The sequence below is a fragment of the Periplaneta americana genome, chromosome 6 (genome assembly GCF_040183065.1).
Source record: "Periplaneta americana isolate PAMFEO1 chromosome 6, P.americana_PAMFEO1_priV1, whole genome shotgun sequence".
NCBI lineage: Eukaryota > Metazoa > Arthropoda > Insecta > Blattodea > Blattidae > Periplaneta > Periplaneta americana.
The window spans coordinates 42384273-42400528 of NC_091122.1; the positions used below are offsets into that span (position 1 = coordinate 42384273).

The window sequence follows — 16256 nt, forward strand, 5'->3', positions numbered from 1 at the left end:
TCAGGGAGATGTAATTATGTAACTGTATTAATGTGGTGATGGGTGCAATTTCTATTTTATACAATTTTTAAAGTAGAGACTTCATATTTTGTACATTTTATCCCCTTCCTATAAGTATTCCTGTATATACAGTAAGTTCCTTTACGATTAGATAATGGTTTTTGTGTTATTCAAATTAAGAAATATATATTATATATTTTCAAAATCTAGCTTCTTTTACAAAATTTAAATTGTATGCTTGACTATTTTTTTACATCTCTGATAGGGTTAGAAAAAAACTTAAAATTTTAATTTTACCTTTTTAAATAGAGAGAAAAGTTCTTAAAAATATGTTCAACTTCAAAATTTAAATTTTTAGTGTCCATTAAATATGTTTTATTTTTTAATTTCGAAATTATTCAGTTTACAAAAAAAAATCCTACTGTGTAGTATTTAGGACATGCAATAAAAATTTCGTCTTCCTAGCATCATTGTGAGAGACTTTACACTAAGCGTCTAACTTTGTTTTAGCATCTCTGCAAGACCATAAGAATTCTCTCCCCTTCCCCCCCCCCCCGAATTTTTCTCAAAATTGGGGGTGCAGCTTATACATGCTTGCGGGCAATACACGTGAAAATATGTGACTTTATTAATTGATTGAAGTTTGTTTATTATTGTGACATTTTCTTCTAAATAAAATTTAAATAAAAATTTAAATACAGTCGACAGTTCCATCGGAAGTAATGTATCTTAATAATTTGCATATTCTTATATTGTAGAGAGAAAGAGAGGAAAGCAGAGGAACTGCAGAAAGAGGAAGCTGAGGCTATGCAGAGGAAAGCTAAACTGGAAGAGCTGCTAATAGAGAGGAGGGCTGCAGAGGAGAGACGTAAGAAGGTGGAACTCGGGTAAACAAAACTCCATGTCTTATTGATCACTTGACTTGTACACGTAGATTCCCAAAGCAGCTTCTAATATTCCATAAAGTTAATGATGTATAAAACACATATGGTAGATTCTAGAAATTATTTGTAAATATATTATAGGCTAATTCACAAACATTTTTCCAATGGAATCTTCTTACATTTGCTTTTCTAAACCTTTTTAATTCTTGAGTGTATATTTACTTTATGCAAACTGGATGTTGAGAAACTCACCACACAAAGTACTGATATATTCATCTTTGCGATTGCTTACAAATTGTTTCACATGATGATCGGTTTTCATCATGACACATTGTGGAGACTGGGATTCCCCAGGGTTCTGTTTTAGGGCCTCTTCTATTTTCAATATACGATGTGTCAGAGGCAATACAATACTGTCGGTACCATCTTTATGCAGACGATCTACAACTGTATATCCATGCCAGTCCGGATTCAGTGAATGACAGTATAACAAATTCAATTCGGGTTTTAAATCTCTAACCTCGTGGTCACATAAATTTGGATTGATTCTGAAACCTGAAAAATCACAGGCTATCTTAATAGAAAATCAGAAACTTCTATCGAAATTTAAAAAATCTGTTCTTCCCATCATCAAAGATTTTGGAGGAGACTGGTATGGGTCTGTAATTTTCTGGAGACGTTGTTTCTCCCTTTTTGAAGATAGGAATAACCACTGAATATTTTAATCTCTCGGGGAATATACCATTGAACATTGAATAGTTACATAAATAACTTAGTGGCCCAGCTGTAATATGTGATAAATTTGAATATTGTATTATAGAATCAAAGGTGACTTAATTGTGAAGTTTTAAATTTCTCTTGTGAAAATTTTGCTAAATTAACTTGTTCTTCACATGTTATTTCAGTATATGCTTATGCATTTTCTTTACCACAAACTCCCATAAAAACATATAAATGAAATGTTTACTGTAAATTCCATAGCTCTTTAATCTTCCGAAGTCGGACCCATGATCATATTATGAACATTTTACTCAAAATGGTTTCAAGAACCATGTCCCAAAACTACGAGCTTTCTTCGAGATTCACTCTGTATATTTAGAAATATGTCAGAAACACGTGTGTAGGAAAGAAAGTGTGTGCTGTTTTTGCAGTACTGAGACATAACATTCTAGGCTTTCATGAATTACAGAAAACATCAGACTACTAAAGTGGGAACATATTGACCTTAATTAATAGGTAGTGTCTTTGGAATGTTTTGTTTAGATTTCTAGAATTTGAAACTTTCTTATTCTTATAATTGTTTGTTGGAGAGCTACTGGGCTAGTTAAGTATTAGCTTTAATCAGTGGCGGCTTCTGCATATTTCTTAAGAGGAGGAAAGAAGTTAACAGCACAAAATGACACCTTCTTGAATGAAACATGCTACAAATTAGCCTACATGCATACATGTAATACCAGGTAGTGTTGGGCTTGGTCTTCCCTTTCGTAAAGCAATAATCTGTTTTTGTAAACTGAGTTTCCTAAATTGTCCAAAATATAATATGTTTTCACTTCCATTCGTTGTTGAATAATTGCACAAATTAACAATTACAAGGAAATTCACAACCTCGCAGCATTTTTCACGCACACTACAGCATCACATGTGTTGGAAGAGACCAGCTACTAACACGTAATCGGAACCGTTTTACGGAAACGGGAATGAGAAATTCTGTTACGAAAGCGAGAACACTGCACTCACCCACGTGGTCTGTGTTGTCACATGTACATTTTACAAGTTCAGTATGACATGCTTTTGAAGAATATCAGTTCTTGTGAAGTGATACTACCATTATTGTTCAAAGTTGCCGGTGGCCGATTAATTTTTTTATGTTAAAAATGTAGTTTGCAGTACCTTCAATTTGAAATATATTTGTACAAAACTGACAACTTGGCTGTTGTTCTGTCTAGTGAACAATGAATGGAAGTGAATTTCAGAGGCCAAAAAGGTCTGCGATACTAACTTAGAACTACTCTTTGTTTTATATAAACCCAACTTCAACTTTCAAATATCCTCGAAAGTTTCAAACCATGAATATAGCGTATATAAAGTGCAATGAATATATTTTGATCTATAATTTTAAAATGGTTTATATGGTGTCTTTCATAGCTTTGCGTTAAAACTGTTTTTATTGTATCTCCTCCTAACTGACGTGTTATAGTCTGGTTGAATGCAGCATCGTTAGATAGCAGTGAGCTTGCTGCAAGACCAGTCGGTTTCTATTTCCCGCCCATGCGCTGATTCAGAGGAGGATCTCCTCCCTATCCGTTCATTTACTTGCTTAAAACTCTGCTTCTTTCTCTGGCCGCTAGCGCGCTGTTGCCTATGTGTGTTAACTGCAGTAAAGGAGGAATGGATTGGCTTTCCTCCACACAAACAATCTCGCATCCTTCTCACAGTTTTCTAGCAGCACATGAGTGCGCGTGGTTTAAATCTCGATCAACCGAGGTTTTCTTACAGCTGTGAACTTAAAAATTATCGAATCTTCCTCGAATTTTAAGGCATATATTTCATTTCGTATTTACTTTCAAAAGAAGAAAAATGTGCGGAGGACGTTCCTCCCTTCCCTTCCCCGAGGAACCGCCACTGGCTTTAATATAGTTTTAGTAAAAAGTTCATATTTTTTGTAATACCATGTAAACATCTCTTAAATTTAGAGAATAATTTTTATCAGTTCATTTGTAACAAAAACGAATGTTACATCATTAAAAAATATTTAAACAAATTAATTAGTATTCTAATAGTTAAATCAAGATATGATTATTAAAAAATGATATTCATATGAGATGGCAAATTAATTCTGGTTCTTGAAGGTCGTTTCTGCAGCGTCAGTACCAGTTAAAATTGCGACGTCGTGCCAAAGAGGTGCAGGAGCAATTGGCAGAAGATACTCGTCTCCTCGAGAAGCTGTTAGCCTCAGAAATGGAGGAACAAACTAGGAAGAGTGAAGAGCGAAAAGCTGCATATCAAGAGATGCTGCATGTCCGCCGAGTGCTGGAAGAACAGTCGCGCATTGAGAAGGAGCGTGAAAAACAGATGGAATTTCTGTTCCAGTAAGTGGGATTTAATTTTTATACTTTTTCCTAAACCCTTCCATTCAGATATTATCCTAACCGGGTACAGGTATCAGGGTGTCATTTCTTTCTATCTCCATTTTTCTTTTGCTCTCTCTCTTTCTTTTGCTCTTTTCCACTTTTTTCTACTCTCTACTTTTTCACCCTCTTTCTTTTCATCTCTATCTCTCTCCCTTTTTTACTTTCATTCTTCTCTTTCGTTCCATCTCTCTTTCTTTTCATCTCCCTCTCCCTCTTTCTTTTCATCTCTCTTTGCATCTCTTTCTTTCTATTTATTTTCATCTTTCTCTCTCCTTCTTTCTTTTCATCTCTCTCTTTCTATTTATTTTCATCTCTCTCTCTCCCTCTTTCTTTTCATCTCTCTCTTTCTATTTATTTCATCTCTCTCTCCCTCTTTCTTTTCATCTCTCTTTCTATTTATTTTCATCTCTCTCTCTCTCCCTCTTTCCTTTCATCTCTCTTTCTATTTATTTTCATCTCTCTCCCTCTTTTTTCATCTCTCTTTCTATTTATTTTCATCTCTCTCTCTCTCCCTCTTTCTTTTCATCTCTCCTTCTATTTATTTTCATCTCTCTCTCTTCCTCTTTTTTTCATCTCTCTTTCTATTTATTTTCATCTCTCTCTCTCCCTCTTTCTTTTCATCTCTCTCTTTCTATTTATTTTCATCTCTCTCTCTCCCTCTTTCTTTTCATCTCTCTCTTTCTATTTATTTTCATCTCTCTCTCTCTCCCTCTTTCTTTTCATCTCTCTCTTTCTATTTATTTTCATCTCTCTCTTTCTATTTATTTTCATCTCTCTCTCTCCCTCTTTCTTTTCATCTCTCTCTTTCTATTTATTTTCATCTCTCTCTCTCTCCCTCTTTCTTTTCATCTCTCTTTCTATTTATTTTCATCTCTCTCCCTCTTTTTTTCATCTCTCTTTCTATTTATTTTCATCTCTCTCTCTCTCCCTCTTTCTTTTCATCTCTCTCTTTCTATTTATTTTCATCTCTCTCCCTCTTTTTTCATCTCTCTTTCTATTTATTTTCATCTCTCTCTCTCTCCCTCTTTCTTTTCATCTCTCTCTTTCTATTTATTATCATCTCTCTCTCTCCCTCCCTCTTTCTTTTCATGTCTCTCTCTTTCTATTTATTTTCATCTCTCTCTCTCTCCGTCTTTCTTTTCATCTCTGTCTTTCTATGTATTATCATCTTTCTCTCTGTCTCTCTCTCTCTCTCTCTCTCTCTCCCTCTTTCTTTTCATCTCTCTCTATTTATTTTCATCTCTCGTTCTCTTTTCATCCCTCTCTTTCTATTTATTTTCATCTCTCTTTTCATCCCTCTCTTTCTATTTATTTTCATCTCTCTCTCCCTCTTTCTTTTCATCTCTCTCTTTCTATATATTTTCATCTCTCTCTCCCTCTTTCTTTTCATCTCTCTCCTTCTATTTATTTTCATCTCTCTCTTACCCTCTTTTTTCATCCCTCTCTTTCTATTTATTTTCATCTCTCTTTATTTCCATGATTCTCTTCCTCTTTATTTTCATCTTTCTTTTCCTCTCTCTTTTCTTTCCTTTTCTCTTTCTCTCTGACTTTCTTTTCTTCTCTTACCTTTCTTCCTCTTTCTTTTCCTCTTTCTCACGCCTTCTCTTGACCTCTCTACTCTTCCATCTTCTCCTCTCTGCCTGAGGAAGAAACCTTTCTGTTCCTTCTCAGGAAGGAGATCATTGGTATTCTCACATATTCTTATACATACTTGAATCTCCGATCGCATATAACAGATTGATCAGCGTAAGGGAATTGCAAGACAACTTTTATCAATTTCACTACGCTGCCATACTGCAAAAGAAGTTACGTTATAACCCTTATTGAATTGCATGGAGTAATATCGTCTAGCGGTCAATCCAAAAAATACCTTTTCGATAGTGAAGCTCTGATGGTTGTTCTCTTTTTATGTTGCCATTTCATAACATGGGAATGGCCAATCTGATGTGAGGGGGTCAAAAGGAATGAGGTATAAGTGCACGTAAGTTATTTGTGAGAAAATGTGATTGAAAGTACTTAAGATTTCGTAAATTCCGTGAAATTTTTTATTTCAATTTTAGTGTGTGGTGTGGTTAAAAGATGTATTCCTTGTAACGGTATGTCTGAGTGGTTTGTCTTTGTAATCCTGCAGAATGTAATCACATGTATGAGTGGTATTTCTTTATGATCTTAGAGCATGTGTATTCAGAAAAGAAAGATTTTGGATGTGGCAAGTTCTGATATTTTCTCGTTTTTATGCTCATATGTCAATTGCCCTTTGGTCGCCACCTGTATGGTGCAGGCTGTAGTAGTCTGTAGTTGAGTAAAGCTGGGGTGGAAAGGGGTTTGCTGTTCTTGCTTGGTAGCGATATAATTCAACCAATGATTTGAAGATTGGTCGTGGTACTCAGGATTTGCTATACTGAAATGAACCTACATCGTAAGTCTGTATGTTTTAATGGTTAGTATAGGTTGTGATTTGTTTGATACAGTATTAAGGATCATGTGCTAATTGTGTTGAGATATGAGATGAAAAATTTTTAAATGACTGAATTCTAATTCTAGGCCTACTGTTATTGTTAAAACAAAAATTTTCATTGTCAATTTAATGTTTTTCAAACAGACGTAATTTGGTATATTTGGCTTGTCTAATTGGTTTTAAATACTATGAGGTTGTTTTAATTAAAGGTTATGAAGTTTAAAGAGAATTGTTGGTTTAAGGATATGATTGCTTCACATTCTGAAGAGTTAAGAATTTATTAAAGGTTCCAATAATTTTAATAATACAGCAGGATGCAGCTTCACCCTTTGTCACTAAAATTTTAAATGTTTTAGCTTGCCCTGGATACACTTAATTCATGTTCTTAGAAATCTCACTTGTACCCCTTTGCTTCTAACCCTCTCATATACATGTGATTAGGGCTTGAATCCACTGCACTGTTTATTATTTTCCCAAACAAGAAGATTGTTCTTTCTACACCTATCCATTCATTCGTCTTTCTCGTGCCTTCTTTTTTTGTTCACCTGAAGACAAAGGTAGGACGAACCTTCGAAATGTTGGTTGTGAAATCATTTAATCTTCTGTAAAGTCCCAGAATATTGTACGAAATGGAAATACAAAAATTGGAAATTTATCTTTTGAAGAGGTGGAGAAGTTGAAATATCTGGGAGCAACAGTAACAAATATAAATGATACTCGGGAGGAAATTAAACACAGAATAAATATGGGAAATGCCTGTTATTATTCGGTTGAGAAGCTTTTATCATCCAGTCTGCTGTCGAAAAATCTGAAAGTTAGAATTTATAAAACACTCATATTACCGGTTGTTCTGTATGGTTGTGAATCTTGGACTCTCACTTTGAGAGAGGAACAGAGATTAAGAGTGTTTGAGAATAAGTTGCTTAGGAAAATATTTGGGGCTAAGAGGGATGAAGTTATAGGAGAATGGAAAAAGTTACACAACACAAAACTGCACGCATTGTATTCTTCACCTGACATAATTAGGAACATTAAATCCAGACGTTTGAGATGGGCAGGGCATGTAGCACGTATGGGCGAATCCAGAAATGCATATAGAGTGTTAGTTGGGAGGCCGGAGGCAAAAAGACCATTAGGGAGGCCGAGACGTAGGTGGGAAGATAATATTAAAATGGATTTGAGGGAGGTGGGATATGATGATAGAGAATGGATTTATTTTGCTCAGGATAGGGACCAATGGCGGGCTTATGTGAGGGCGGCAATGAACCTCTGGATTCCTTAAAAGCCATTTGTAAGTAAGTAAGTAAGTAATGAAAAAGTCGAAACTACACCTCTCGTGTATAATGTTCATGACTGCTACTGTAAGTTAGGTCAAGAAGTGTTTAATCTGTAAATTTTGATTTTGTACACGTGTTGATATTTCCCAGTGAAGAGGCACAGCGGATGTGGGCACAGCAGGAGGAGAAGTGGAGGTTCGAAAGGGAGGCACGTGAGCTCCTCATGACAGAAGTGCTCGTCACTCTGCAGCGTCAACTAGAGGAAAAGCTGGAAGCCAACATTGCTGAGCGGCGGGAACTGGTGAGGGCCAGAGAGGATCTGGTGACCCACATCGAGCAGGTCCACGCAGAGCTGAGAGAGGAGCGCGAAGCACTGAAGAAGGCGAAGGAGACTCGCAAGAAGGAAATCGATATACAAGTAAGTTACTGCTACAGTATATTACTGTCAGAGTACAGGGATGAAATCGGGGATATCGATTTGTGGCCAGATTTGAGTTTTGCGCCATGCTACACTTCATTCAAAGTCCAGTAGAACTCCAGTTATCCAGACTAATTGGGGATTGGGCCGATCTGGATATGCAGAAATCCCGATAATTGGATATAGCTCAGGAAAATTAAGAATCGGTGGACTTAATCGGTTTTACTAGTAATAGAAAGATATATACATAGGTAGACCTTCTTACATTATATCCACCTAAAAAGACTAGCAGGAAAGAAATGGGGATGCTCTAGGAATACTTTGAACACTACATACAAAATGTTTATACAGCCAGTGCTGACATACTGCGGAGAAATTTTAATTACTTCACCTTTCATAAACGACATAGAATATGTTCAAAACCAAGCTCTCAGACTCATTACTGGTGGAATCAAAACAACGCCAATAGATTCTATGAGATTCCTCACTAATATTAACAGCATCAAAATGACAATAGAAGAAAAAGCACTGATTCAATATGAAAAACTTATCAGATTACCAGGAAACAATTGGCATTCATACAGTCCTCTCTGTAGATTGAAAACTCAAAAAAGTTTCATATCCATTGTTCAAGAATTAAAACAGAAAATCAGTATCCTGAATTTAAAAGAAAACTTACAAATTAAACCAAACCCTTTAACTCTATTAAATATAGAATATAATCTAAATTTAACAGAAGAAATACTGAAATCAGAAGTAAACACTGAAATACTGAAACAATTGTCTTTAGAGACAATTAATATTAGGTACTCTCCACAAAACTGGCTTCATTTATACACCGATGGATCCTTGATCTCCAGAGAACAAGGTGCCGGTGCAGGTGTTACGTGCTGTCTCTTCTCCCTTTATAGATCTCTTGGATATGGAACAACAAGTTTTGATGGTGAAATCATTGCAATAAGTGAAAGTCTCAGGAATCTTCTATGCCACATCAATAAATTTAGGAATGCAGTTATATTGTCAGACTCCAAAGCAGCTATTCTATCAATCACCTCTAAACACACACCTTCATCTCAAACAGCAGAAATAACTAAAATGTTCTCTCAATTAATATCACTCAATAAAAGAATTGTATTCCAATGGATACCATTCCATTGTAGAATCCTGGGAAACGAGAATGCAGATGCTTTAGCAAAGAAGGGCAGCACTGCTACTTACAGACCTGTTACTAAATCTAACAAAATTTGATAACTCAATCCCAAGGGAAAAAATGGAACTCCCTGCATCAAAATGCACAGTTAATTCCCGATTTACCACGAAAATCGTCTGTAGCTGCATTTAGAGTGGCAACAGGCCATGATTGTTTGGCCAAACATCTGCATAGAATTGGAATATATCAGTTCCCTAACTGCCCATTGTGCAACTCAAACCAAGAAATGGATTCGGAACACCTCAAAATCTGTGCTTCATTGGCTGGTCATGATAATATCTTTGAAAAATATTGGGGTGCAAGAGGTCAAATGACTTTATTGTCAAACGCCTGGCATTAGAAAACAACAACAACATTATATCCACACATGCATTTTAAAATTTATTTTACATGTCTTTTAACTTATTTATTTCCCTCATTCGTTTTTCTCTTACTTTCCAAAGGTATGTTTCTAAGGATTTTATTATCTGTTCATTTGCAATTCGTGATAGCATATCGTGTACTTGCCACTGCAAGAATGAATGTTGATGCAGCCGAGTGTAACTAGAACGCTATGACCACACTGGTAGAAAAGGTGGTTGGGATAGAAGGGGTACGAAGACATTCGCTCTGAGAAGCTACAGTTCTGCAGGTCTGATCTATGCAATAAAAATGTTGAAACCAAACAAACGAATTTACCACTGTTGTGAGCTTTGTTAATTTTGTATCCATAGAAATAGTTGAGAGAATTGTCTTCAGCGTGCTTCAGAGATATTTTGCGATTTCATTAGTATTGGATTATTGTTATTTCTGAAATTATTGAGGGGATTGCCGGAAGAAAGGTGGATGGACCTCTACGCCCTTCTTCGGGAAAACGGTTTAAAATGTAGTGAATAAGTCGCTAATTATAGTAGCGAAATTTTGTTTTGATTGTACTGTACATACCTGCAGGACAGGGCTGCGTGCGTGCGTGCGTGCGTGCGCGATTTAGTCAGTCAGTCTACAAGTAGAGCTAGTGCTGCGCGTTACGCATACTGTACTGTGTGTGTTTTCTCTTGGAAGAGACTTAAACAAATATATAAGTTCAATTTAGTCAGTCCAGTTGTTTCCTTTGACTGCCTTTTGTGTTCATTATTGTCCTTGCTTTAAGAGTAAACAAACTTATGAAACTCATAGATTCAGACGGAAATATTTTATGTTCTATAAAGAGATTTGTTACAATATTCAGATTTTTGGGCTTATTGTTATCAGGATTATACAAAGAATAAATTTTATTTATTTATGTTCACAGAAAATAGAGATTTTCTTTTTCTGTTAGCCTATATTCAGAGATTTTGCTTTGCATACTTAATGTTTACTCAGTATATCTGAAATAATGTAAATTACTTTAGAAGTAGATAATGAATGTCATAAAATCTATCTTTGTTTCAGTTCCGTGTGAAATTTAAATCTGAAAGCTACATTAAATCCCCTAAGCAAATCATTATATGGATAAAGGGCGTATAGACCAAAGTTTTATATGGTGCAAATATAAGGAAATTTAATAATATAAATTGCCTAAATGCTACAAAGCATTTATACTCGCTAAGATTTTTAAGTTACTGTATAATTTTGTTCACTATCTGTATAACACTTCGTTCAGGTGCGTTTTAAAATCTTAGATTGCCTGTATCTCAATTCACCATATTGACGTATACGCTCTTTTTCCGGCAAATTCCTCAATTACTGCTTGAAAGAGCCCATTGCACAACAAGAAGTTAACTTTTACTAGAGATTCATTGGGATTTAGGGATAAAGGTAAAGTTGAACAGGAGATAGGGTACCGACTTTAAGTCTATGTGGTTGCATATACCTTCTTAATGAGGATAGATATTATATTTAAGATAAAATGTAGAAAATAATGCATTACTCAGTAGCATTACTCCCTTCCAGGTAGCTGATAAGGAGCAGCGGCAACTGGCAGAAGCAAGAATTAAGGAACTGGAAGCAGAGAAAAAGAAAGAGGAAGCAAAGCTTGAAGAGCAGAAACTTTTACAAGAGTTGAGGAAGATGGAGGCAACTGGTTATAAACCGAAGGTGAGATGCACATTTTGAATATTGTTGTTGACCAATGGCATTGGGTATTAGTTGACTGACATTTTCCCTCTGACTTTCCAATATAAGCCCGTCGGTTTCTTGCTGCTGAGTCCTTTGCATTCTTCTAGGTGGTTCTATCATCTCATTTGTATACCATACACTGATTAGTTGGAAGGCAATGCATTTTAAATAGTTGGTCAGCTAGATTGTCATACTCTGCTTCCATTTTAAAAGTGGCTACTGCTGTTTCCCTTCACATCTTGAATATTGTGAATTTTATTAGTAACAACAATGTAATTTATTCGTCACAACAATAATTCCTTTCTACAATTCACCTTAAACGCTCTCGTCAACAATTGGATCTTCACTCAACAAAGTATTCGTTATAGCACTCCACCGACGACAATGACAATTTACTTGGACTATTACGCACAACAATGAACTGTTAATCTTAACTAATATTTACAAAGCACTATTTACAAATCAGAACTACCAGTTCTCAGTTCACAGTTCTTCTATCTCAGTCACTCGAGTTCACGGTATCTTGAACCACAGACCTTCAGAGACAGTTCACTGTACTCGAACTCGGGTCCCTCCAACTGCGGTCCACTGCACTCGAACTCAGGTCCCTCCAACTGCGGTCCACTGCACTCGAACTCAGGCCTTCGGATGCTGACGCAGATGCGGACGCACACTCGAGTCGAACTCCGGCACACAAGTCTGGCTTGCTTGCTCTGGCTTTCTCACTGACTGAATAACTGAAAAACTCGAAACTCCCTCTAGTTCGCTGGCGCTTCTTCTTTTATAGCAAAATCATAGTTGCGAGAATTTTCTACAGGTGTGTAGAGAATTATCTCGATATCTCTACATCGACAGACTTCTGGAATAGTCGGGAAGGTCGTTCCACATTCACTGCGTTAAGTAGCAGCTGCGCGCGCAGACTCGTCGCGTTGACGTAATACACCCTCTCTCTTCTCTCCACCGCGCGACGTCACTCAATGTTCCGTGGAGCCTGTGCGATCTGCTTTCTTGCGGGACGCTGGTCGTGAGTTCGATTCTCACGTCGCTGTCACAATATATTATCTGTTCTGTCCTTGATGTGCTTGTTATTGTTTTTGTCCTTTAACTGAGTTTCATCAATGATATATTTTTTTATGAAGTGTTGTCTTATGTTGGAGATTTTTTTTGTTAATTCTGTATTATTGGCTGGTGATTTCCTGCTCACTGTAACACCTCATTTTGCTCATTTGTTTGATTTCTACATGGGCGGGTATCTATTGTAACATAATTCTTATTTCTTGCTCTTACTACCATATCTATCTGCGTAATAGACGCACTTTGTTTTTCGAGTTTTATAACAAAAAAACTATGGTGCGTCCTTTATGCGAGGAACAAATTTTAGTGAAAAAGAAACACATATTAAAGGTGCGCAAGCTCGAATGCTGAAATAATCAGTAGAATATGTAATGATATATGGGCTACAACTAATTTATATATCGATTGCATCGCACTTAAGATGGTCGATAGCACCAGTTGTATAAACAGATGATAATTTGAATACAATAAATACAGCGACAATAAGGCAAGACACTTTATTGTTATTATTAATACTAGTCTTACCTCATTGACCGTCAGGTCAGCATCACTGCAGATGTCCTAAGAATATTGTGTTATTAGAATAATTTCCCTCGAAATTATTCAAATCAACTTTACAGGGAGTTATACCTGAAAATCTTGATTTGCATAATACACGTCACTGTTCGTTAACAGAAAACCACAATTTAAGTCACACGGAGTTAGTGTGCACTCGAAGTTGGTTGCTTGACGGTTGTCAGCCCACTTTGAGGTCTGTGGATATAGAGGGAAAAATTGGATCGGTGTCGGTTAGAGTTCCCGAGTAGCTCAGTGGTAGAGCGTTGGTACGTTAAACCAAAGGTTCCGGGTTCGATACCCGGCTCCGGAACAATTTTTCCCTCGAAATTATTCAAATCAACTTTACAGGGAGTTATACCTGAAAATCTTGATTTGCATAATACACGTCACTGTTCGTTAACAGAAAACCACAATTTAAGTCACACGGAGTTAGTGTGCACTCGAAGTTGGTTGCTTGACGGTTGTCAGCCCACTTTGAGGTCTGTGGATATAGAGGGAAAAATTGGATCGCTGTCGGTTAGAGTTCACGAGTAGCTCAGTGGTAGAGTGTTGGTACGTTAAACCAAAGGTCCCGGGTTCGATACCCGGCTCCGGAACAATTTTTCCCTCGAAATTATTCAAATCAACTTTACAGGGAGTTATACCTGAAAATCTTGATTTGCATTGTGTTATTAATTGGAGAGTGTGTAAAAAAAATAACCAATCACGATTGCAGTAGTACCACGCATTTTGTTGTTTAAAAGCTTGAATTTAAACATAAGCTACATCAAATCTTACGACTTTCAATATTATTAAAACGATCTTTGTTTAAATTGAGATGCGTCTATTATGCAGGGATTTTTTTTTTAATTTTATCGTAAAAAATTGGGATACGTCCATTATGCGGCAGTATCATTATACATACAAATACGGTATTTTGATAAGGTTTTTTTTTCTTTGATATTGTTTATTGTCGTGTTGTTGAAGTTCACTATGCTTCATATTGCAGATTTCGAATCCGAAAGTATTATGGTACAATTTTCTGTTGTATACATGGCTTGATTTGATCGCTTTAGTCGTCCATCAAAGTGATTTAAGGTTCTCTCTAATGTGCAAATTCTGTAGGTGCAATTATGTGCCTGACCTTGCTTTGTTTTTATTGTTCATAAACGAGTCATCTGTATGTACTTTTAGCCATTCCTTTTCTGGATATATTTCATTTGTGGTTGCTAAACCTATTTCATGTGGTATATCAGATTTCTTATTCACTGGGAATATATGTTCAGTTTGGTCGTCTATATCGATTATAATTATTCTGTTGACATGTTGAATATAGACATGCAGTTGTAAATTCGAGTACTGGTGTCACTGTTTATTCACATTCGATTGTTCTAATATATGTGATATATTTATGTTGTTTTACAAGATTGGCACTGTAACACTTATGAACGAAAACCAGCAGAAACTAAATATTACGCTTCCATTTTTAGTTCATTTTTATTTTATTTTATTTTTTTTTTTTTTTGTTGCTATTCTGAATAACTTCATCTTACATTAAAACTAGTGGCTTGTGCAGCAAATGCTGCTGCAAACTAAGTTCGTTAGACATTCAAATAAAAAATTTTCAAATTTATTTTCAATGAAGAATACTTCTCTTTTTAATAGTTATTTGCTTCCATAATAATGAAACATACTCCCTCTGAATGGATTTTTTTAGGCCAAATACTTTCGCTTGAACCTATCCAATTTCAGTTTTTGAGTTTCAACGCGAAAACGCAAATATCAATGTCAGGACGACAGCAGTAGCTATTTCAGGTCTTTGTGGATTGTAGGCAAAAGTTAAAAAAAATGTAAGGTTTGCTAAGCTTTCGAACAATAGCATTTTCATATAGCTGCTGCATGTAGAATTTGAAATGTAGAGCGTAAAATCATTTTATCCTACTAAGAGATCATGCTGAAATGATCTGGAGACTACAAAACTTTCTACGCCTCTTATTTTATCAGTAAGTAATACCTTTTGATCTTTCCTTAGGAACAGTAATTTCTGCGCTCTCTCGAGCCAATACTGAAGGCAATGACACATATCAATATCTACACTACACCGCCATTAAGTATATGAAAAAGACCCAATCCCACTGGGCTAATAAGTATAAAAATATTTGATTTTTAATAACAATATTATTATCTTACTTAAGTTTTGTAGTTATATATAGCAGCTACTCAGTAAATTATAGAAATGAAGATCTAAATTAAGATATTCTCTACATTTACTTACATAACCTCAAAACGTTTCACTTTCATGTCATCAATATAGCATCAATATTATGTACAATTAATGAAAAATAGATGCATCATGATATTAACTATAATAATATTTAATTTCTAATGATAATAATGTCATGAAACCACCTCAAGTTTCGTAGATTTGAATATCCAATACACAGTTGTACTAAGAAAATTATTATACACTGCAGAATCAGTTTTTAATAACAAATTGAATTGAGCTCTAAATATGTCGGCAATCCTGCAGGTCATGGCCTTCGTGTAATAGCCTATTGTTTATTGTAGTGTGTGTTTTGTTCTGAAAGTCAGTCAAATCGGCCGTGATTCGATAAAATTAGTTCTCAAAACTGACAACAGATGGATTTTGGAAAATAGAAAAATTGTGTAGGAAAATTGACATTTCACTGAAAACTACTACTTTTCCGAAAAACTTTAGGTTCCAAGCTTCAAAATGAGGGGCCATTTATTAAAATCCGTTCAGCCGTTTTCCCGTAATTTCCATTACCAGTTCAAATTATATATATATAGATTTGGCTGCCAGAAGACTAATATTGTACAAAACAAGACACATATAGGAAACATGAATAATTTGAAAATTACATAAAGTTGCTGTTGTTGTTTTCTAATACCAGGTGTTTGACAATAAAGTCATCTGAACTCTTGCACTCCAATATTTTTTCAAAGATATTATCATGGTCAGCCTCTACTAGCAACAGGCATCTATAATGAACACCGATCAAAATACCCCTCATTTCTCGTGAAAAACAACAACAGAATATACTACAGTGGACTATAGTGAACTTTATGTTGTCAGCAAACAGCTGGATACATTAAGAAGATTGATTGATCTACTCTGCATCTACATTAAACGTTCCTTGCTTGAAGGACTCAAATTGGGTTTTAACTAC

General features: G+C 35.6%; 1 protein-coding gene across 3 annotated transcripts in view; it reads left to right on the top strand.

Moving 5' to 3' along the window:
- Positions 1 to 16256, top strand: part of LOC138701288 (trichoplein keratin filament-binding protein-like) — a 354032-nt gene that overhangs the window by 326027 nt on the left and 11749 nt on the right. For all 3 annotated transcript variants that reach the window (XM_069828022.1, XM_069828023.1, XM_069828024.1), the window contains 4 exons: positions 759 to 887; positions 3734 to 3973; positions 7901 to 8168; positions 11290 to 11433. In XM_069828022.1, the coding sequence (XP_069684123.1) occupies positions 759 to 887; positions 3734 to 3973; positions 7901 to 8168; positions 11290 to 11433 (781 nt within the window). The remainder of the gene's footprint in view (positions 1 to 758; positions 888 to 3733; positions 3974 to 7900; positions 8169 to 11289; positions 11434 to 16256) is intronic.